The sequence below is a fragment of the Hippopotamus amphibius genome, chromosome 13, assembly GCF_030028045.1.
Source record: "Hippopotamus amphibius kiboko isolate mHipAmp2 chromosome 13, mHipAmp2.hap2, whole genome shotgun sequence".
Lineage (NCBI taxonomy): Eukaryota > Metazoa > Chordata > Mammalia > Artiodactyla > Hippopotamidae > Hippopotamus > Hippopotamus amphibius.
The window spans coordinates 7,747,586-7,771,696 of record NC_080198.1 but is presented as its reverse complement, the minus strand read 5'-3'; the positions used below and the strand labels follow the sequence as shown (position 1 = coordinate 7,771,696).

The 24,111-nt window shown below is 54.0% G+C and overlaps 1 protein-coding gene across 1 annotated transcript; it reads right to left on the bottom strand.

Annotated features, from left to right (window-relative positions):
- Positions 1 to 428: 428 nt before the first annotated feature.
- On the bottom strand, positions 429 to 23,806 carry SSUH2 (ssu-2 homolog). Its single transcript, XM_057706396.1, has 12 exons — positions 23,717 to 23,806; positions 16,910 to 17,008; positions 16,472 to 16,553; positions 14,796 to 14,925; positions 13,535 to 13,595; positions 12,301 to 12,425; positions 11,175 to 11,237; positions 9,407 to 9,492; positions 7,984 to 8,076; positions 7,504 to 7,609; positions 5,690 to 5,797; positions 429 to 1,252 (listed from the first exon to the last, which is right to left on the bottom strand). The coding sequence occupies exons 1-12, from the start codon at positions 23,742 to 23,744 to the stop codon at positions 1,106 to 1,108; spliced, it is 1,128 nt and encodes a 375-aa protein (XP_057562379.1). The 5' UTR covers positions 23,745 to 23,806; the 3' UTR covers positions 429 to 1,105.
- Between the last annotated feature and the right edge of the window lie 305 nt (positions 23,807 to 24,111).

Genomic DNA, 24,111 nt, shown 5'->3' with positions numbered 1-24,111 from the left:
GGGGCAGGCATTGTACGACGGCAGGGGCACCGGCTCACTCACAGCCAGGTAGCTCGCGGCCCCCCCAGCTCCGGAACCAGCCCTCCACAGCCAACCAGGCATGCAGCGCGCAGGGGGTCCCTTCCCCCACCCAGCATCGCTGCACCAGCTGGGAGTGCCTGCGCAGGACTGGGGACATGGGTTACCTAGGTCACCTTCTACGCAGCGGGCACGTTCTAAGGTCAGCACGTGATGCGAGAACCTGCACGTATCCAAAGTCCCTCTCTAACACGTACCCACACGGCGGGCGCCACGTTAGAGATGCGCATACAGATCCTCGGTCTGTCCGACACAGTGGGTCTGCTCGCCAGTCTGGGAATGGATCGCTATCTCGTTAAGGGGGCGCATGCGTGGGGGGCGCTTACCCTGCGCGCCGCCGTGGTGTGAGGACGCCCACGCTGCACGGGGAGGCCGCGTGTAGGTGTTCCAGCCGACAGTCACCTTGACCACCAGATACCTGGGTGAACCAGCCTTCCGATGACTTCCGTGCCCCTGCCCTTGAGCCACCCAGGCCTTCAAATCCTGCAGGTGAGGCCCCAGACACCACGGAACAGAGGTGAGCCATCCCGCCGTGGCTACGTCTGAGTTCCTGACTCACAGAACGAGAAGTAAAATTGTGTGTGTGTTTGCCCAAGGGCACTACTCGGTGTGCATAAGAGGCAGCTCATTTCTGTGCATCTTTCAACATTTCAGAATCACTCAGCTCCACAAAAGGCCCGCATCAGCAGAGACACACCAGAACTGAGACTGACCCAGGGAAAAGCAAAACCAACCCCGCATTTAATCAGGGCTTCAGTTTAGAGGCCAGAGGCCAAGCCCCCACCGGTTACGTGATTTCTCCTAAAGCAATGTGTGTAGATGAGTTCTTGTAGGTTAAACACGTGATGGATTCCACCCGAGGGGCTCCAGAAGGACGTGTGGCTTGACAGAAGAGCTGAATTCTCTGGAAGGACACCCCAGGGTTTGTGTGTGACTGTTCCCAGCAGCCAACAGCGAGTGCCCCCAGAAGCCGCGGCCGTCCTCCTGGGCAGATGTGAGGGGCGGGCTGGGGGGCAGCTGTGCGGTGTCAGACGATGGTGCAGCCGCAGCAGCACCGCGCGGGGTAATCCACCGCATGCACCTGGCGGTCGGTGCCGTAGATGTAGTAGACGTAAGTCGCTCCTTGGTACCAGTAACGGACTTGTGTGAGGGGGATCCGCTCAATGGTCTGGCGCTGAGGAAACAATTGGCCAAGAAAAACCTCAGTGTCCTGTTCAAGTCCCTCGCCTGCTCAAGAACCGTCAGTAGCTCCCCACAACCTGTGGAATGACGTTCACGCTCTGGAGTGGGCATGTGGGCTCCAACCTGCTTTCTGGAGGTACCTCCTCCTACACGCCTTCACATACCCTAAGCTCCAGCCCAAACCGGCTCCTCATCTTCAATCACCGCCTCATTCTAAGTTTCATGACGTGGGGACACAGGCATCCCCAGGGGAGTTTCAGGATGTACGGAAATCCACCAGCCAAACAGGACATCTTCCAAGAGCGTTAATTTTTAGATGGGGGGGGGGGGGGTAGGGTGGGGGGTGGGGAGAGTGCGGTGGAGAAAAGTAGAGAATAAAGTCATTTTAAACATTCTTCTGTTAAAACCACCATGGAGATATTAGGGAATGTATTACACAATTTGAATTAAATTTTAAGATAAAATGTTGACACCAAAGAAATTCCAAAGTTTGGTGGGCTGCTCCAGGCTGTCTTCTCAGACCCTTCCCTCCCTGCACCAGGGTTTTGCATCAACCCTCCTTTGAGAAAAGTCTTTCTCAAATTTTCCCCTCCTTTTACAAATGGGGAAACGGAGGCCTGCAGAATTGCAAGCTTGGAAGATCATCCAGGTCAAGCCCCGACCTCTGGCTGGACCTACTTTGGGTTCAGATCTCCTCTCTCACATCCCCGTCTACCTGAGAGCCCGGGGCACTCACTCCCCCCGCACAGGAATCCTAAACCCCTCTTCCTCTGGCCCCTTATCGGACCCGTCACTCAACAATCTTGGGACGTGCCGTGGGCCAGGCTCTATGCCCAAACCCTAAGTTCCTGTGCACAAGCTGCCCCCCACCCCGGCCCAGACCTGGATGTGGGACCCCAACTCCAGAGGGAGGTGGCAGTGGTGTGGTTGGCCCAGGGTCAGACCCTCCTACTTGCAGAAAGTTCCCACCTTGGGAAAAGAGCGGGAACACAAGAGCTGATGGTCCATCGGCCCCCGGGGAAAGGGGGAAACAGGCCGGGAGGGGATCTTGAGAAGCGGGCTCCCTGCACTGGGAGGTGCGGGTTGGGTGGGCAGTGGAGGGCAAGTGACACTGTAGCAGGAGGGGAACTCAGGGTCAGGGCGTGCACTTCCCATGAAGCCCTCTGTGTGGCCTCCCACTTCCTCTCTCTGGCCTTCTGTTTCCTCATCTGTGAAATGGGGATGAAAACTTCTACATCACCGAGTTGTTGAGAAAACCAAATGAGATCGTGAGACTGAGTTTTCTCCATGTGCTGGAAAGTGGCCTCCAAGGGTGACAACTGAGGAAATGAAAGGTAGACAATCCCTCTCGCCATGTTGGTACGGGAGACCCAAAACGGGAACCACGTGGCAAGAGCGGATGGGAGCCAACATCACTGCTCAGAGAGCCTGGGCCGCAGTTCAGAACCGCTCATGTTCCAGACTCTTCTACTAAGATCAAACAGGGCACAGCAAAACCACCCCCACCTGCTGCCATTTCTGATTCTAAAGGTCTCTGGTGTGGAGACCACAAGTTGGTCATCTGCGGTTATCTCATAATCGGCCGTATATCTGCTGCTACACACCTTGGTTGTGCCCCTGGGGTGAGCAGATTCCAGGTCTGAGAGGAGTGGCTGGGGCCCCGTGTGTGAAGCTGACCCCTCACTGGGTTCTACTCGCTGACTTCCCAACCCTGAAGGAACTATCAGCATGAATCTTTGTCTGCAGGTCCTGGGCCAAAGGACAATTTAGGAAAAACATTCACAGAAGGGTTCACCTATTACATTTCCTGGTAAAGAAAAATGCACGTCTGCCCCTGGTTCACCCCTTCCTGCTCCAGGGATGCCTCACAGATGGCTTGTGTTGCCCAAGACGGGGCTGTGCCATCAGGGAAAGCCCAGGAGACCCAGGGTCTAGACCGAGACCCACTGCCAACATGCTGCCCCTCTGTCAAGGGAAGGGTCCAAAAAGGACTCAAATTGTCAGCCTCAGCAGCAAAAATGTCTCAGGAGAATCACCTGTGTCTGCAAGCTGCTAAAATCCTGTCCTGATCCTCTTGCCAGGCCCAGAGTAGACACCTCAACATTTGGGAGTCTTCACTGTAACGCCCACCAGACTGTACCAGGGCTGCAGAAGCAAGGGCCCTTGGAGGCCAGTCTGGGGTCCTCCATGGACGAGGCTGAAGAACGAACATCATCTCCAGGTGAACAGCCACCAAGGTGTGGCTGACACTCAGAGTGCCGCTGCCCTCACCACCCCCTTGCCTGGCCCTCTTCCTGCTCCGGCTCCCCTACCCCTTTACCCATTGCCCCCGGGAACCCTTCCTTAACAAATGACTCACACACACATCCTCGTCTCAGAGCTGCTTCTGCAGAGCCCAACCTAAGGCAAAGTTTCCAACCGTGCCCATTTTACAGATGAGGACATTGAGGCCCACGAACAGGAGAAAGGGGACAGGAGCGTGACTACCGGCCAGAGCTGGGGAGCAAGACCGAACCTGGGAAGTCAATCGTCCCTGTGGTGTCTGCCGGGTGAAAAGGGCCCTGCATCTCACGGCTGATAGCCCTGCAAATCTACCCTGGCTTTCAGACTTGCTTGTGTACCTTGAATGCAGCAGATAATAGCATTTCCCCTGGAGTTGGGAAATCTGAGTTTTGCTCCTGGGCTCTTCCGCTAAGAAGCTGTGTGACTCTTGTAACCACCACCTTAAGATGTAGAACAGTTGCATCAGCCCCCAAGCTCCCTTGTGTCACTTTCTAGTCACACCTCCGTGCCCCTTTCCAGCATCTGCCACTACTGATTTTTCTGTCCCCCCAGTTTTGTCTTTTCATGGATGTCACATAAATGGAATCATTGAGTATTATAGTTTGAGTTAGCTTCTTTCACTTGGCCAAATGCCATAGAGGTACAGCCACATAATTTTGTCAGGAGTGTGTTCGTTTTTCCATTGCTCTATAGCATCCTGTTGCGTGGAGGTAACATGGTTTTACTATGCAGTCACAATTGAAGAAGGGTAGATGGGTTGATTCCAGTTTTGGGTGATTACAAATAAACATTATAAACATTCAAAAAAAAAAAAAAGAAGAAGAAGCTGTGTGACCTTGCCTACATTACTTTCACTCTTTGGGCCTCTTCTGATTTACTGGAAAAGTCATGGGTTTGAACTAGACCAGGGGTAGCTGAAGATGCCCACAGGCCAAAGACAGCCTGGCAGCCCATACAGTGCTCTGAGCATTTTTTAAATTTTGTTCTCAATATTGAAAAACGGGAAGGTTTCATATAAAACTGGACTTCAGAAGGTCTGAAATCTCTGCCCCTGCACTGCACAGAACTGCAGGGAGGCCCAACCCTTTGGTTAAGGCGACCTCCCACCCACAGGACCACCCACCCTGGAGGCCTTTGAGTTTGCAGTGCCCCCGGTTTCATGCTCTCTGAGGCTCATTCCAGCTGCAAGATGGTCACTGTTAACTTTAAATTAAATGCAACCTTTAATCTCTGAAACAGGGGAGATGTGCAGAGAGAGAAGGGGAGTACTCATTGCAAAGGGAACAGAAGGAACAGGAACATTTTGAGCACCGGGTTCCAAGCACTTAAGCCAATGATCGCATCCCTACAAAGCCTTCTGAGGCGGTGGTAGCATCTCTTTTTCCCAGGTGAAACAGTGAACTTCAAGGAGGCATCCGTAGCTGGCCCCGGGCCACTTTGGGATGCGGGAGAACCAGGATCTGCCCCCAGTCTGGAAGACCTGGACCCCGGACAGATTCCTCACGCAGCGCATGCGCTGGGCGTTCCGCGGCCAACCCCCCATCTTCCAGCCACGCTTCCTTTACCCTCCCCCCCCCCCCGCCCCCGTCCCTGCCCCCGCCCCCACCGGGCTCCTGGGGACACGACGGGCACCACCGCCGCCTAGTGGCCAGCAGGGTACAGCAGCACAACAGCGCCTGCCGCCAGCCCTGCCCTGGGGGGCCTGGGAGAGCCTGGGATTTGGGAAGTGCCCCGGGGGGGTCCGACGCTGGGTTACAGCCCTGCCTTGGGCCCTAGATCTCGAGCTCTCCTTTCCCGTCTCTGAATACCAGGTGGTGAGACTCAGAACCACACTGAGCCACATTCCTGCGTGAAACCCTGCCAGCTTCCTGTTGCTCTCGGGATAAATTAATCCAAACCTCTCCCCGCGGCCTGAGGTCTGGCCAGCCCTGCTCTCTGCCCTCCGGTCGCTCTGGCCCCAGGTCAGTCCCTAGCACCTCTGTGCTCCTCCTCCGACGAGGGCTCCTCTCCTCCCCTCGCCCCGCCGCTCTCGGGAAGGAGCCTCCCGCAGAGGAAGGGCCGGTTCCCTCCTTTACACCCACAAGGACAGTGCCCTGGAGCCCCAGCCGACCAGGCGCCTCACCTTCCACCCCCACAACCAGCTCACCTGCTGCAGGACGCGGGCTCGGGAGGCCAGCGAGGCACTGTGCTCAGAGATGCCCCGCTGCGAGGCCAGAGAGATCTCCCGCAGGGGGAAGTCGACGATGGGGTACACCTAGGGGGAGACGCAGACCACCTGACCCGGAGCCTCAGCACCTGCAGCCTTGGACGGCTGATGGGCGCACGAGCCCAGAGAGGGGCGGGCCCGGGCCAAGGGCGAGTGGGGTGGGTGGGGCTTGTTAACCTCCACGGACCCTTGATCATCCACATGATCGCCTCGGGAACGCCAGCCAATGAACGAGGGCTGTAGACAGCCTACGCTCCCACCCAGTGGGCTTTTGCTGCTGCCAAATCAGGCCTGGGTGGGTGCAGGGCTTCCTAAGGGGGTGACAGCTGAAGTGAGCCCGTAGCAAGCCCAGTGACTGGGGCAAAGACAGGACGCTGAGGGCTATTATGCAGTCATAAAGAAGGAAATCCTGCCGTTTTCAACAACGTGCAAGGAAGAGGGCATCATGTTAAGTGAGATAAGTCAGAAAAGGATACATACCCTATGACCTCACTTATATGTGGAATTAAGACAAAAACAAACTCCCAGATACAGAGAACAGATTGATGGTTTCCAGAGATGGGGACTGGGGGGCGGGGGTGGTGGGTGAAAGGGGTGAAGGTGGTCAGTCAGTACACACTTCCAGTTATAAAGTAAGTCAGTCCTGGGGATGTGAAGTACAGAATGGTGGCTACAGTTGATAATACTGGATTGAATATTTGAAAGTTGCTGGGAGTAGCTCATAAAAAGTTCTCATCACAAGAAAAATAATTTTAACTGTGTGGTGATGGATGTGAACTAGATTTATTGTAATCATTTGACAGTAATATACAAATAGCACATCATGATACACACCTGAAACTAATAAGCCAGTGTAAAACAGCTACATACTGTTTGAGGAGGGGGAGGAGGGGGGAGGGAAAAAAAGAAAAGAAAACAAACTGTCTGGGTATGTCCCATAAAGGCCAAAATCCCTTCCCAGGCGGACAGCAGGGAGCCACAAATCTCTTCTGCAAAGGGCCAGGGGGCCCCAGGGTCTCTGTCTCAACTGCTCAACTCTGCCCTCGAAAGCAGCCACAGACGATATGGAAACAAACAGGCTGTGCTCCAACAAAACTTTATTTATAAAAGCAGGCTGCGGGCCAGAGCTTGCCAGCTCCTAGTGGACAGGGCCCGCCCGATCTGGCTGCTGGCGCCTGTCGTGTCTTAGCCCCTTGCGGTGCCCAGCTCCCTGCCCTCCACCCCCCTGCCCTCTGCGGCTCCTCCAGGCCTCTGTCGTGCTGCTTCCCCTGCTGGACACCCTGACTCCCAATCTGGCACACTGTCCACTCCCCCACTGCACTGCCCCCCCACACACACACACCCCGGGCCCTTCCTGTCTCCCTACGCAGTCTGTGTATTTCTCAATGACCATTAGAACCATCGGACACAGTGGTGAAAATGCTGAGGATCTGAGGGCAGAGATTCTGTTTTCCGGCATCCCCAGGGCCTAGAATGGTGCCTGGTATGGGGGGAGGGTCTCAAGATTTGTGCGAGGGAAGGAGGGAAGAAAAGTGGGAGAGAAAAGGAATGGGGGAAGAAGGGAGGGTTGAATATGTAACATTCAAGAGAGAACCGGCCCCAGGGGTCGGCAGCCTCTGTCCTGTCCCAGAAGCTCTGTTTCCACCCAGCCTGTCTTGCTGAATGAATTCACCACCTCCAGAACCAGAAGACACGGCCTCATGGGGAGAGGAGGGACCCAGCTCCCTCTGGGGCGACTGCAAAGCCCTCCTTACCATCGTGCTTTCATCCTTAAAGAGGGTCTCTCCTCTGGCTTTAGCAAGCAGCTCCCTAGGGCAGTCCAGCTGGTGCTCAGACACAAACTCAAACAGACTGTTCTTCCTGGAAGTGAAGAGGGTGAGGGACGGAGCCCGGGGGTCGGGTTAAGAACGTGAGTTTGGAATCAGGCAGATCGGGGCTGCTGGGACTTTGGGAAAGTGCTTTAGCCTCTCTGGGCCTCAGCATCCTCGCCTGTAAGGTGGGAAACTAGTAAAGTACGGACAGTTCTGTTCCAGCAAGGTTCCCGACGGGAGAAAGCCTTCACGTGTCGGAGCCTCCCTGACGTGGGGACTTAGGACCCTGGGACTCCATCCCTCCCAGCAGGTCCCTGCACTGTGAAAGCCCCAACCAATGGAGCTTCTCTGGGGAAACCAATCCAGGCCACGTGCCCTACCCCCACCACCCCACCAGGCCACGGCATGGAAAGGTGCACGTACCACATGATGACCAGCTGGATGAAGTGCAGCAGCTTCTTCTCACCCTTGCAGGTGGCACAGGTCTTGTTCCCCCTCCCCGAGCATGTGCTGCATCTGTGAGGGGCCCCGTCAGTACCACTCAGACCGTCGTGGCGTCCCACTGGCTCCTGAGGCCCCCTCCCCACCTCCTTCCTCATAGAAGTGGGCTGTAGTGGGCACGAACTGCATCCACGTGCCCACCAGCTAGACCTCCAGCTTCTCGTAGCAATGCCCCAATTTCCCTTTGGAGACCGGCCTTCTCCCCGCAAGCCCACACGGTTCGTGGGCTTGCCCCCACCCCTTCTATGACCAGCTTGGGACCTCAGCCTGGCCAATCAGCTCGTCCCATCTCTCTGGCCACAGTGGCTGATACAAGGACTGACACATGACCCAGATGAGTGCATTGAGATCCACCCCAGAATTTTTGTTGGAACCATCAGGAAAGGGCCATCCTTTTCCACTGAGGTTACCAAGCTTGGAGCTGCTGGTGGCCCCCTCTGCCACCACAGGAGACAACCTGCCTGAGAATGAAGTCAACATGAAGAAAAGCAGAGTGAGGGACAGAGATAGATTCCTGGTGACATCATTTAAGCACCTGGATCCACCTATACCTGAAGTCATCCCAGAAATCAATTCCTAGACTTTTCCATTACATGGGTCTATAAATTTACTTTTTTGCTAAAGGCGGTTTGAATTGGAGTTTTTTTACTTGTAAGTGAAAGAAACCTGAGTCTCTTTCCAAATCAAAGAGCTTTTTTACCAACCACAGGTGGCAGGTCCACCAAAGGTTCACCATCTGGCTTGTTAGAAGGATAGCCTGGGCCTGGATGAGCCATAAGTATCATTAACCCAACACAACTCTGAAGAGTTTCATTCCTCATGGTTTCCTGTTTCCCTTTAAAGATTTATAAATACACAAAAGGACGTCATATCCAAAAGGCAACAGCCCACTGATTGCAAAGCCCTGTGAACAGGCACTTTATTGATTTAGTCAATCAACCAACCTTCCTGGACTCCTCCTCCATGTAGTCTCTGCAATGGGTCATACATAAGGGTTTGCCCAGGCCCGCAGCCTCGGAGAGTTACGAATCTCCCCTTGGGTGCTTTTCTATCTTCACTTCCCTTGCACGTGAGTAGGAAGAGGTCTCCTCTGTTAACCCACCACCTCCTTCCTTCCTGCAGGGCCTTGTCCCTCCCCGACCCGACCCACAGATTGCTTGGTGGGCTCCATCTGGTTTCGAGAAACACTCACTGAGGTGACAGGGCACCTACGACGCACAGAGCTCTGGGGGCCCAGGGGTGACAAGACAGAGAGCGCACCCGCTTGCCTTCCTGAAGGCCAGGCAGCAAAAAGCAAGAACACCAGTGAGAGCACTGAGCTCGGGGCTGGGGAGCCCCCTCTTACCTCCGCCTGCCGGACCCTGAGCACATCTGACACCGCCGGGCGGGCCTGGCTTTGCGCCTGGCCCCGCTGCATGAGGGGCACCGCACCTGCGGACACACGCAGCCTCAGCCCCCACCCGCCTCCCGGGGAGCAGGCAAAGGGCATCTCGAGACCTGGTTCCAAGCCAGCCTGTGACCTTCCCCAAGCTACCACGTCCCCACTGGCTCTCCCTGGGCCTCGGCCCTTTGTCTGCAAGATGGGGTGGTTAGATCTTTGGACCCCTCCAGTTGCAGCTTCAAAGACTGCATCCTCACATCCCTGTCTCTCCTGAGACATCAGCCTCTCCTGCTCTTCTCTAATCCCTACGACCCCCAGGAACATCCCAGGACCAAACAGCCATTGCCAGAGGGGGTTGGGAGAGGGGCAGACTGGCCCCTTTGGTGTCACAGATGATGGGGAGCTCTGTCTTGGAAAAGCCCTCAGAGGTGGACCAGGCTACACCCCCACAGTGGGCTTGGGGTGAGCCCTGGAGACATTCCAGGGGAAGCCTGAGGGGCGGGGCAGGAGGAGGAAGAGGAGAAGGGGAGAGAGGAGGGAGCAGCAGAGGCCACAGGGAGGGGCTCTGGGAAAGCCACAAGGAGGTGATGGCAGGAGTGAGGCCACAGGAGGACACAGAGCAGGTGCAGCCATGGCTGGGCCCCACGGTGGGGGGGGATGGTGGCGAGGAGCGGACAGAGGGATGAGCACGCAGCAGGCAGAAGGTGGGTGGAAGGGCGGGTGGGTGGGCAGATAAAGGACGGAGGACGCCCAGCTTAGAGCAGCAGGTGGTCAGTGTATGTCCAAGGGATTAGGCACAGATGGGGAAGTGGGGAGAGCTGAGAACACAAGAAGGGCGTGGACCTACTGCTGGGATGGCTAGTAGCCTAAAGGATTCTGCAAAGAATGGCGATGCCAAGAGGGCCTGGCTGGTGCTGAGGGGCCCACATGGGGCTGAATACCATACATTGTGCCCCCCACCCCTGCCTGCATTTACATCTACCAGAACCTCAGAATGGGACCTTATTTGGAAATCAGCTTTCCAGATGTAATTAGTAAGGGTGAGAAGGGGGCCCTACATCCAGTTACTTGTGTCCCTATGGGAAGGCCATGAGGAGGGAGAGACACACACAGAAAAGCTAGGAAACAGTACGGAGGCAGAGATGGGGGTGAGGCAGCTACAAGTGGAGGACCGCCAGCCGCCACCAGAAGCCGGGGGAAGGCTCGAGACGGCTCCTAACCCTGCTGACACCTTGCAGTTGGACATCCAGCCTCCAGGACTCCTGGGCGGGTAAGCTTGTTGTTTTAAGCCACCGGGTTTGTGGTCATTTACTATGGCAGCCCCAGGAAGCTAATCCAAGGCCCAAGTCTGTTTTGTTCCTCAGAGACCCTGCACTACAAGTGCTGGTCACTTGTCAGTCTGCCCCTGTGACAGAGAGGGTCCCTGCGAGAAGGACCCCAGGTCTCAGTGCTCCTGCACCCAGCAGGTACTCAATAAATGTTTGTAGGTGGAGGAGAAAAGGAGAGAAGAATTAAAATCATAAACTATCAAAGTGAAATAAGGTCAGTAGAGACCACCCAATCCAATGTTCCCATTTTACAGGTAGGAAAATGGAGGCCCTGAAAGGGAGGATGACTTGTCCGAAGCCCCACTGTTAGTGTGGGAAGCCCCAGGCTCCCAGCCCAGCCCCGCATCCCCACATGGCCCTGCTCCCACACATCATGTACTCACCAATGGCTACACGTGACTCACCGTGCCGGCCCCGTGGCAGCCGCTGCACTTGTAGCGCCCACGCCCATGGCATTTGTGGCATTCCTGAGAATGAACACTCTCCTTGATCTCGTTTCCCAATACCAGCAGCTCCTGATTTCACCACCCCCACCCCCATGATGTCAGCATCCCACGTGGAGGTACAGCCGTTCAGGCCGCGGTGAGAATATGACCATTTGTTTGGAATCCTATGACCAGGATTCCAAAGGGCCTTGAATGCCAAGCCAAGGAGATCATATGACCATCTCCTCAGAGCCTCAGCCCAATGTGTCCTGAATGCTAAGACGGGGAGACCTGGTCTCCCACTCCCATGTGCTAACACACACTCCCAGGCTAAACCACAAACACGGGCATCCTTTGCCCATTAGGTGGCCAAAGCAGTCTTTGGGAATAGAAGCCATAAAAAAACAGAGGGTATTTTTGCAAAAGGCGGCGAGCTAGCTACTGGAATTCAGTCACTGAATCAAAATAGCTTTTCCACCCTAGAGAATCGAATTAAACACTTCCTTGATCTCTCAAAGTCCTCTTTGTCTTATAATGCTATGAAAACTCAGAGGGTAAAATGACACGCTTGAATCAAGTTCTAAAGTGAAAATAAGGCAGGTAATTAGATGAGAACATAACATAAAACATCTCAGCTGTGTTTCTGTAACACATGAGGTTACCCTCACTGCCTGTCCTGATTATATTTCTGTAAAACAGCGTGAATGTCAAATTCTACTCCCCTAATGACTTCCATAAAAAAATCCCAATGACGCTTTTATTTTATATCTGTTTTATTCAGCTGTTTACCGACAGGCCAGAAAAATAAAAATAAAAAAGATAAAAACACAGATGGCCTAGGAATGTGAATGCTCACTATTGAAACCTGGTGACCATCTCATACTATCCTGTTGCTATGTGAATGCTCCCTAATTTGCATGGGATTTTGTGTGGGACTACATCCCACACGCTGGGTCTTCTTAGAATTCTGCTTATTTGATGGGCAAGGAATAAACCACAAGCCTGGACTTTAGATTTCCCTTTTCAAAGGATAAAGGTTAAAGAAGCTGTGGTGCTCAGAAAACCGGCTCATAGAGTAGGGCAGAGACTCCAATAAACACATTACCTTGACCAATGATGAGTGAGGGACTTGGAACTTCCTGGTATCTTCCTGAAACATCGGGGGAACCTGGACCTTGATGTCCCAAAGCCTGGGGGAGGTCCCTCTTTGTGGCCCGTCCACAGTGTGGTCTGACAGAGAGAACGGTCATCGTAAGACCAGCAAACAGCTGTGAGGACCAGCTTTCACTGATTCACCAAATAGTTCGGAGCCTTCACCTAGTGCCAGGCATTAGGCTATACCCTGGGGCCAAGGGACTGGTAGGTAAGGGTCCCCTTAAGGTCTGTGGTTAAGCACCCAAGCGTTGGAGTTGAACAGATCTGGCTGACTCCTGCTTCTTGTACTTCCTGGCTGTGGAACTCAAGACCAGCTCCTCCACCTCTCTGCCCTGCAACCCTCTCCTCTCTAAACCGGGGATAACGGTGGCACCTACCATGGTGGACAGTAGTGAAACGGAACAGCAGAAGGCATACCAGTGCTTGGCCCAGGGCTGGTACGTGCCGAGGGATCAATAAAGAAGGACCAGCCTCGCTATCCTCACTGTCCCCACCATCTTCTTCTTTCTCCTCCTCCTCCTCCGTTCAAGGAGACAGACTACACCACAATACAATGCAATATGACACGGTAAGTGCTTTGGACAAGAGTTGCATAAAGGGTTCTGAAAACTCAGAAGACTGACTCATTCTGCTGGGGAGGGTACGGCAGAGAAGAAATCCTCAAAGGCTTCATAAAAGAGGAGACCCCTGAGCTAAGTCTCGAAGGATGAACCGGAGGGGTCAGCAGAGAAAACAGGTAGGGCACAGAGCTTCCCAGACAGAGAACCTTAAGGCTCTAGGCGGGCCCAGCAGTGGCGGAGTGGCACACTGAGCGGGGTGGGGGTCTAGAGACCCAGAGAGGTGCTGGGGGAGGCGGCCTGGGATGCAGGCAGACACCCGAACGCACTTGCTGCCCTTGCAGTCTGGTCCTGTGTGAGAGCGGCAGCCAATGGCCAGAGGCAAACACGAGACTTTTCCAGGACCTCCTGCAAACCACTTCCTGGACAGGATGCGTCTGCTGAGGTCCGCCCTGGAAAGCCCCCAGGAGGAAAGGCCACCCTACCTCCTTACGGCGGATGGGAAACCGAGGCTCCAAGCAGCAGAGCACCTTCCTCAGGATTCGTGGCTGAGCCACGTCCTGACGTTCTCCACCAGCCCTTGCCGGGTTTGCTCCCAGTTAAATTCATTTCAGACAACTCACTTACTGGTAAAGGGCTGAAAAGTCCATTCACTTATCCTGGATTCGCTGAAGGTTTCCAGTCGATACTACAAAGCAAAGATAGTGTGTTCACACCCGTGTCCTTAGGAAGACAGAGCCCTTCTGTGAAAGGATGGAGCTCCCCACCCCTGGGCTCAGCGGGGAGAACAGAAGTCCCCACGCACGCATGGTGCCCGAGGGCTGCTCAGAACAGGCTGCAGCAGCGACTCCTGTCGCAGCTGCCCTGGGGCGTCTCTAGGGGGTCACTCAGCCCCAGGAACTCTCCCCCGACAGGCACAGCCCTGGGCAACCTCAGCCCCCCATCGCCTTATGCACAGATACGGCTATGAGGCAAGCTGGGAAGCAGACACTGCCCTTTACAGATGGAGCCACGGGCATCAGCCGCTTCGAGCATCCCCTTGGAGGAATTTATCTGCCTGACGTGAAGATCCTCGTCCACAGGATCACAAAACAGGAAGGGATCTCGGGACATCGCCTGGCTCCTCTCTTCCCATGTAAGGAAAGGGATGCTCAGAGAGGTCAGGTGACTTGCCCAAGGCCACACAGCTACACAGAGACCTCGTACCACAGATCCCTTCTCTGACCACTCCCTGCAAGGCTGATTTCTATTGACTGTGTGCCCTCCGGGGGTCAGCTGTGCCAGTGACACTAAGAAATGTGGACTTAAACTTGTCCCTGTCAAGGCAGAAGGTGACAAAGGTGCTGGTTTGTGGTCTCAGTACCAGACACAGGACCTCCCTGGAGCCTCAGGCCTGGGGGTGATGACTATATGACCCTTGGCAGAGACAAAACTTGGGGGAGGCAGAGGGAACTGGGATCAGGTGAGGAGACGGCCCTTTCTAGCCCACCCTCCAGGAAGCAGATAAGCTGTGTCTTTAAAAACAGGGCTTTGACACCAGCAAACCGGAGTCTGAATCCCAGCTCGGTCACTTCTAGCTGCGCGTTTGGTGGCAAGTAACTCTACCTCTCTAAACATTCACTTCCTCCTCTTAACTGGTGACAACGATACCTACCGTGCAGGGCAGCTATGAGGATCCGATAAGATGTGTACATGATGTGCTTTCCGTGATGCCTAGGGCACTCGAGCTGCTCAATGGTGACCGATAACTGTGACTCCTTGTCTTATTACCCACTACAGATCCGGGAAGTGGCAGAAGGGACTTCAATGTCACTGCCATTCACACACACTGTTCCCCAAGACACCTTGCTCCCGGGCCTCCCCAGGGCCCCACCAGCCACCCCCTCACCCTGCACAGGGCCTGCTGCTTCAGCTCCAGGATGATGAGGTCGCCAGTGGCCACACTACCATAGCAGCACTTGGAGTTCACGAAGCTGAGCAGAGCTTCCCGGGCCACCTCCTCTGTCACCATGGGGACTCTGCTGGGGACAGAGCAGAGGGGCAGCGGGTCTGGGGAGAGCCTGCAGGCTCACCCAGGCCAGCCAGCCCCGTCTCTGTGCAGATGGAAACTGAGGCCCGGACAGGAGAGCCCCGGCTGTGGTCCACAGCCGTGAGGCCTTGGGCATCCACCGGGGCAGGACGCCCCCGGCATCAGGAACTGTGTGAACAGATGCCCGGTGAGAACATGGCAGAACCTTCTACTGGACAGCAAAACCACTTCAGCTGAAGTGTGGAGCTGGGGAGAAGGGTTGATGGGGTCTTAGAACAAAAACAAAAACAAAAAACTTAGAAGATGAACTATGCTGTTTTACAGATGAGGAAAACTGAGGTCCAGAGAAGATATCACACAGCTAGAAGGAGGCAGACTTAGGCTAGATGAGGTTCCTACCCTCAGGGACCTTGACCTCGGCAAAAGAAGCTTTGAGGGACGCTCATGGGAAGACCCCAGCTGAGAACCTTCTGAGAGTGGTGCCCACAGAGACTCCCCATGAGCCTGCTGGACGGCAGTGGCACTGGCTGGAAAGGCAGGCTATGAATGACCCTTCCTCAGCCTCCTCTCTGGGCACCTCTCCTCCTCCGGCAAGGCTCCCCTGAGGCCCAACTGCCCTGGCCCTCCTCAGCAAAGCCCTCCCTCCCACCCCACCACTGCCATACGCAGAGGCCCCCTTCCTCCTTCCTCCCCCTCTCATCTTCACATCCATCTCCACGGCAGCCTGACTCCCAATGTAAGCCCCCCACAATGCACGCTGTGTCCCTAGCACCCCCGGCCGGCGCACAGAGGGGCCTGCGTGCCCGCAGATGGTGCACGGCAGATGGAGCGTGTGGGGCCAGAGTGGCCAGGACGACTCCAAGGAGGAAGTGGGGTCTGAGGGCATGCAGGGTGGGGGCCAGGGAGAAGAAGGGAGGTGGGCCAGGTGGCAGCGGGGCCAGGATCACCAGGAGGACACCCTCGGAGGCAGGACACGGCCACCCTGGACCCAGAACGGGCCATCGCTCCTCCTCCTGTCCGCACAGAGCTGGCTAGACAGCAGAGCTCCGCCCTGAGTCCTGCAAGCAAAGAGGGTGCACCCTCCAGGGAGCAGGGCAGGGGCAGCAGACTTTCGGTAACGGGTGAGACAGTAACTATTTTAGGATTTGTGGGAACGGTGGCCTCTGTGTCACCACTCAGCTCCTCTGTCACCATGTAAAAGCAGCCACAGATAGTAAGGAAACAAAACCAAGTGGCTGTGTGCCAATAAAACTTGACAGACAAAAACAGGCAGTGGATCAGGCCCAGGGGCGATCTAGACTAGAGTTTTCACCCCAGCTTGGCAGCCAGGTACTCTGAAGAGCCTGGAGAAACACACACTCCCAGGCTCCGCACCTGCAGACTCTGATCCAGCGGGTCTGGGTCCCAATGCACCATCTGGGTTAAAATCTGTGGCCTCTGAGGTCCCTGAGGAGGGCTCTTGGGGGACAAAGGTGACCCGAGGATCACTGCCTGTGATCCCACGTGATGGCTCCACGAGGGTCGCCAGAGCTCACCTGTGCTCCAGGAATGAGGACCAGCACCTTTGTTCCTGGGGTCTCCCCGGGACCTCCGAAGGCGGGAAGAATATCTGGCGTCCTGGAGCAGGGGGAGGAGTCAGGGGCTCAACAGCCCGGCTCAAAGGCACAGGCATTTGTGGGATAAAAGAAGCAAAGATGGGCCGAATGTGAGAAAGAACAGACGAAGAAGAATGAGGGTTCCAAGACCAGCATCTTTCTGGTCTTAAGTGGAGATGGACATGGTCATGGAAAGTCCATGGACACAGGGCCTATACCCCATCCTCCCGTTCCCTCCCAATAGTGACAAGGGGCTTCCCAGGGCCCACAGGGGACAGGACAGCTCTCCCAGGCCGGCCTGTTCCAGAGATGCCCCCACAACAGCATAAACCCTGGGAAGAGGCCGCAGGACCCAAGCCCCCGGGAACATAGACTTACTGTCCCCTTGAAGAAGCCAGTCACAGCTGGGCAGCCTCTCCAGGAGTTCAGCCGGGGGTGCCAGAGGACTCTCGGCCTCGGAGCTGAGGTCCGCCACACCTGGGGAAGGAGGGACGGAGCTGAGCCTCGGGGAGGAGGGGGTCGATGCGGACTCCACAGGCAGGTGAGGGCGGGTGCATCGTACGGAGCCTCATGGTTTCAGTCAGTCTCACTCTGGCCCCTCTGGGCCCCTCGGGACACACCACACATCTGCGGGGCGGGCAGGGATGGGGTGGGTGTATGACAGTACATAACAGCGGTAAGAACAGCGGTGAGGAAATCATTAAACAGGGCAGCTCCTGATTGCTGGGCACCTCTGGGCCAGTCTCCAGGACAGGCGCTTTGCAAACAGTATCATAGTGCACGGCCCTAGGAGACAGACAGCGGGTAAGAGCGGGCACACGGCTTCTCCTCTCATCAACAGACGGGTCTCCGTTCCCTCCCCTTGAACCTGGGCAGGCTCGCGACTGCTTCTCCAAGGGAGCACAGGGAGGAAGAAGAGACTGCAGCTCCCACTTCTGGCCTCCTGCAGCCATCCTTCTTGATGCCTGAGCTACCAGGTAAGAAATCAGAGTATCCCACCGGACAGGCCACGTGGGAATGCCCTGAGACTACGTGGGGAGGGGCCCAGTGGAGCCTGGCCTTCCAGCCACCCTGCCAAGCCACCGGGAATATGAGCAACGTCATCTTGGACCCTCCAGTCCAGAGCGGCTGCCTGCTGAATACACTGAGAGACCCTTTTATGGACTGCATGTCTGCATCCCCTCAAAATTCGTATGTTGAAACCCACACCCCCAGTGGAGCTGGGGCCTTTGGGAGGTGATTAGGTTTAAATGAGGTCTTAAGGATGGAGCCCATGATGGGATCAATGTCCTTATAAGAAGAGAAAAAGGCTAGGGCTCTCTCTCCTTCTCTACTATGTGAGAAGGTGGCTATCTACAAGTCAGAAGCGGTCCCTCACCAGACGCTGGGTCTGCTGGTGCCTTGATCTTGGGCTTCCCACCCTCCAGAACAGTGAGAAATAAATGTTTGTTGTTTAAGCCACCCAGTCTGTGGTATTTTTGTTACAGCAGCTCGAAACAATTACAATTACACATGGAGCAGAAGAATCACCCAGCTGAGCCCTGTGCACATTCCTGACCCACAATCATGAAATGTAATACAGTGGTGGTTGTTTTAAGGCACTGGGATATGGGGCAGCATGTCACGCAGCTTCCTGTATCGGACAGTCTTTACTCTGAGACTCTCTCCGGACCCAGCCAAGACTTTCTTGGAGCCACACTAGGGTCTGAGGCTCCTCCCACTGCCCTCAGTCTTCTCACAGGGGTCTCGCCTGCACTGCGGTCCAAAGACAGTCCCTGCCTACGCCTGCCTCCTCCCCCTTTCCCTTCACAGGTCTCCAAGGGACGCCTGGCATGCCTCAGGCCAGCTTCGTGTCTGCTTCTTGGAAGACCCAAACTGACACGCCAGCACAACCACACTCTACCAATGAGGAGACAGGCTTAGAGAGGTTGTGACTCATCCCAGATAACACAGCCAGTGAGGGACAGAGTTGGATTCAGACCAAGGTCCTTCTGTCTCCAAAGCTGGTGCTCTTTCCAAGTGCTTTTTACGAGAGGCAAACCTTATGGAAGAAGCACTCACTATATGACTGTTTTTAAAACCTCATCTTGATCTGCCTGAGGCTCCAAGGAGGAAAGCATAAGAACTGGCCTCTGGAAACTCAGGACAACTCATGGAGCACCTCCCACACCTGGTACCTCACCCCACTGTCTCACCTGCAGGTGTGGAAGGCAGGGCTTCTAACTCTACTTGACATGAGGTGTCTGAAGCTCAGAGAGTTTACTCCAGTACTCTTAGGGTACACAGCACTGAAGTTAGAGCAGGACAGAGGCGCCTTGCTCCAGTTCCAACCCAGCGGGCCACCTGTCAAACCTGTCCCTCAAAGCCCCCATACTAGCGGACAAGAATCCCTCATCTCTGTCTTTCTAGTGGCCAGTTGACCACAGGAAGTTTACTTTAAAGGGTGAACTGATAAACGGTCAGTGGAAGGGGATTCTCTCTGTATGAAGTCACTGAAGCCCACTTTGGTCAAAATTCCAGCTGATCCTCCTCCTCTCCTAGATCCTTCTCTGTTTTGCAGCTTTTTGAATCCTACAGCTCCTTATTACTACAAATATAAAAATAATATGTCTCATCCTTTAGACTTCAATAAAAACAGAGGCCAGAAGAATAAGCAGATCTTGTTCAAAACTGGAACAGCCTAGGTTACCTGGAAGTAGAGACAGACATCAGGTGGGGAGGAACACTGAAATCCTGGAATTCATGGCCAAGAACAGTGAAGGAGGAGGGGGTGTCATTAAAACAAATAACCCCCTCTACCACCACCCCCCCCCCCATTAGGAATGTACCTGTTCTCCAACAATAAGCAATACATATGCATCTCTAAGATTCTGCTTCCTTGCAGGAAATTTCCAAAGGAAGCTGAAATAGAAGAATGTTTGTAGATGTAGAGAGTACCTTTCTTAGCAGGAAAACTTATCGTTGTAAGCAAATGATTCTGCCGAGAACCAGGTGAGAGCCCTCGGACGGATGCGGGTGTGACATACAGTGACATCATCCCAAAGCTTCAAACACCTGCCGATGTGTCCTGAAATCCCCAAGATGAGAATTCACCTGGAATTATTTCTCAAACCTTGGTTCTTAATTTTGTTTTGCTTCTAATGAGTTTATTAGCATTCTCAGCTACTCTAGCCACCAGGGACACAGGGATCAGCAAACTTTTCCTACAAATAGCCAGGTGGTAAACAGTTCAAACTATGGGCCATACAGTCTGTCTCAGTTACTCACCTCAGCCGTGGTGCCCTGAAAGCAGCTATAGACAACAGACAATTCAATAAGTGTGGCTTGGGTCCAATTAAACTTTACAAAACAAGTGGTGGGTCAGCTCTGGTCCATGAGCTGACACTCACTGTGCGGCTGGGTTTGAGGGAGATTAGGAAGGTGGCGGCTGGAATTTGAGCCTTTTGGGGCGGAGGTCCACGGACATCCATTGCAGTGTCTGTGAGCCCAGTTAAAAGAACTAAAGATGAGGGGCAGGGCTGGACTGTAGCCAGGATGAGGGTGGGGGTGACTGGGCTCAGAATCCCTGGGCACAGTGGTTAGGAACCTGGACTCCGACATGCTGATCTAAGCCAGGCAATACATGACACTGCCAGACACACATCCTCCCAGCACTCAACTCCCCCAGCTGTGAAAGAGAGCAGGTGACACTAGGGTCCATGTAACGAGACAACGCGTACACAGCTCTCAGACCAGAGCCTGGCATGTAGTAAATGTTTGGTCAACGCCTTGGACCTGAGGAGGGCGGGTCTTCCTCATTCCTTGCGCTCCTTTCAGCCAGGGGACGAGAGTGAAAAGGTCAAACGTAGAAAGAAAGGCAAGGCCATCATAGCCCCCTCCCCCAGGAGGGCCCCCGACCACCCGGAAGCCTTGGCTCTGCTGGGGCATCAAAATTCTCCTGGACAAGAAAACAAGGAAATGCCACGTGGCCGCTCTGTCCTACCGGAAACCAAACAAAGGGGCAGGAAGAGGGGAAGAATGAGAGGTGGGAAACTCAGAGCTCCATCCATCAACTGGGAGGCACACTGACCTCTGGCAACCCGTCAGAGCTAAATTAACCTCCCCATTATGTTGTGGACGAAAATAAAGGCCCCTGGGCTGCAGCACGCCGGGCACGTCATTTCCTAGGCAGATCTCATCGGGCACAGCAGCCATGTGGACGTCACAGGACATTGTGTGGCGCCCAGCATGGGGCACTCTGATGGGGGCCACCAGCCGCGTCACTGTTTCCACGGTGTTGGGCTGAGTTCCAGGGCAGCCGTCCAGCTGGACCACTGCCCCCTAACACACGCCCTGCCTGGGTTAGGGATGCTCCGTGGTCTTTCTTGTACCTCCTGACAACCACTGTTTTCCCCATGTTGTAGGAGGACAAGATGAGATGCGATTTGAGACAACAAACTCACAGGCTCAGAGCAGAGACAGAAATAGCACTTACAACTCAGAGCCTGACTCCAAGCCCCATGGCCTTTCCGCTCGGGTGAATAGCCCACTGCTCCAGGCCCACACGTCAAGTGGTTGCCAAGAGAGCTTTGCGAAGTGCCACCCAGGCTGTGTTTCTGCCCACCAGATGCCAGCTATTTTTCTTTCGTATAGGAAGGAATGTTTCTTGTGGAGAAAGGCATAATTCATGGGTAGCTCCCCCTAACTCTCTCTTCTTAAAATGCCATTCCCTTGATTTCAGAGGATCAGAGGAGTCCACATCTCCTGCCCATGATTAATCGTTGTCAAAGCACTGAAATCCGACAGTGGTGGTGCTAAAAGTGACTTCCATGTGGATGCCACATCTCAGAATGTCCCTATCTGTGCCTACTTTGGTACCAAATTATGTCACTGGAGCAAGATATTCTCTCCCTGAAGCTGCTCCACATTATAGACTCAAAAACTAAGGACACAGATCTTCCCTGGTGGCGCAGTAGTTAAGAATCCGCCTGCCAATGCAGGGGACACAGGTTTGATTCCTGGTCTGGGAAGATCCCACATGCCGTGGAGCGACTAAGGCTGTGTGCCACAACTACTAAGCCTGCGCTCTAGAGCCCGAGAGCCGCAACTATTGAGCCCACGTGCCACAACTACTGAAGCCTGCACACCTAGAGCCTGTGCTTTGCAACAAGAGAAGCCGCAGCAATGAGAAGCCTGCACACTGCAACGAAGGGTAGCCCCTGCTCTCCACAACTACAGAAAGCCCGCGCACAGCAACAAAGACCCAACACAGCCCATACATTATATAAATAAATAAATAAATAAATCATAAATAAAGTGACAAAATTTTAGTGACTGGGAAGGGTAACACAATTGGCTAAAGTGGAGAGCCATCTCTCCCCTAAGAAGGGACCTTTAAATTACGGAAGTCCCATCGCAAGCTCCCTTTCTAAAACCAGGAGAACATTTTATCTAGTTTCAGAGTTCATCAACTTAGTTTCTAAAAACTTTCGGGACACCCTCACCCCTTGCAGTAGACCCTAAGCGCTGGCCTGAGGTTCAGTGATATTGGAAACCAGAACATAATGTGAGCCTATGGCAGAATCAGAGCTTTTAGAATTTGAAGGGACCTACAAAGAGTTCACCTGCCTCTTACCCTGCTTACCAAAAAGCTCGATGTCAAAACAAAAACACCACAGTGGTAATATGTTCCATTAATAGCAGTTTAATTGTAAAGCTCGGGGGATACAACCTGATAATTTTCTAGAGCCAACATTCACTCTGGGCTTACTCTGGGCTGCGTGACATATTAGGCACTCTACATCCAATTGATCCTTCGCCAGTTCGGCAAGATGACACCATCTCTATTTTTATGGGGGGACGTAAAGCTCAGAGAGGTTACGTGACGTAGGCAACGTCACCCAGTCGTGAGGAGGCAGAGCTTGGAGTTGAATCCAGATCTGATACAGCCTATGTCTACTACAACAGGCTCCAAGTATAAACGGAAAGACTGCTAGTGAGCCGTGGTTTTTAAGAGGAAAGACTGCATTCAACTGTTAGTAAACTTATTAGAATAAGACGAGGGATACACAATTTCCAATGTAACAAAGATCAGAGTAGGTCCTCCTCAAATACATGCTAAAATATCTATGGACAGTCTCTCACTTCAGTATGAAAAAGGACCCCAACAAAATTTAAACTGAGCTAAGATTAGCATGGGGTTCATTTTATATCCCACTGAAGCTCAGAGACAAAACTCTGAGACACCAACATTAAAGGCAATGAAGAGTGTTGGGCCACAAAGGACCTTCAAAGTCACCAAGTGTGGTAACTCTAAAAATGTACTAGTGTCACAGGTTTCTCTGCGACAAATGAAACCCATGGATGCCTTCCCCACCCCCCAGCGCCACACACACACACACACACACACACACACACAATATTTTGCCTTCACCTTCATGGTCCTCAAATTAAGAACTCCTGACCAATCTTCTTTTACAGATGGGGAAATTGAGGCTCAGAGAGGTTAAGTGACTTGCTCAAGATCACAAAGCCAACTCACAGCAGGGCTAGGACTTGAACCCTGGCCTCCCATTTCCCAACCTGATACTCCACCATGTTGCCCATTCCAAATTCAGGATCAAACTTTCCTGTTTTAAAACACAGCATATCTCTTCTCAAAATACCACTTCCTTCTTCATCTCTTTAAACAGTACTTAGCTTCCATTGCATTTCTGTCCCATGAATGGCAAGATGGGGTCACCTGGCCTATGCTTCATGAGTGGTAATGAACAAGTGAGCTTTTTTGCTAGACAGAGATTGTGCGTAAAGACCTTTCATTTCTTTAACATTAACCTCGTCTAAGAACAGATACAACTGTGATTAAAATGAGAATCCTGATATTCAGGCTCACATTTGGCTCTGGGGTTGGGGCGGAGGGGTGACTCTCAGTCAGAGAAAGGAAGGGTAAGAACGGTGTTACTCGGTGAGGCAGGGAAGTTCTCACCTTGGTTTCCACCTTCCTTCTCCACTGCCCAGAGACACCTAATAGAACAGCCTGCAGGCTGCAAATGGGCTTTATGTGCAAAAGGAAGGGAGGAAGGAAGGAAGGAAGGGATGCTCTAGCAACACAGATGCAAAACCAAGGCAGCGCTGAGGGCAGCGGGGGGATTTCAGCTCAGCGTCCCACGGAGGCGGGCGCCCCTCGCCCTGACCGGCTGTACTCACTGTCTTCGGCACTCAGATCCCTGTCCATGGTCCAGACGTCCAGCCAAGGAAGTGCCTGCCCTCCCTGCAGGCTCAGGCCGCTGGGATCGGAGGGACCACCCTCGGCCCCTCCCAGAACAGCGAGCCTTTGTTGGCCAATTTGAATACAGCAGAGGGAAATGTCTGCCGGGAAGCACCGAATCCGCGCGGCTGCTCTGGACGAAGGGTCCTGGGGCTCCTCCTCACAAGACCCTCTGCTTGCCAGGCGCACGTGGGTGCTTCCCATCACCTGAGTCCTCACACAGCCCTATGAGATGGGCGCTTGTATGGAGCCCTTTTGTCTGAGCTGGGATTCAAACCCTCGTCTGTCTGACTCTCCAGTCGAAGCTCTTGACCCCCATGGCTCATCTGTAGGA

Coding starts and splice junctions, on each gene's coding strand:
- SSUH2 (XM_057706396.1), bottom strand. CDS start 23,744: ATGGACAGGGATCTGAGTGCCGAAGACA. Junction 16,554..16,909: donor CTGGCTTCTTCAAGGGGACA/GTAAGTCTATGT, acceptor CCCCTGCTCCAG/GACGCCAGATATTCTTCCCG. Junction 14,926..16,471: donor TCCTCATTCCTGGAGCACAG/GTGAGCTCTGGC, acceptor TGTCCCCAGCAG/AGTCCCCATGGTGACAGAGG.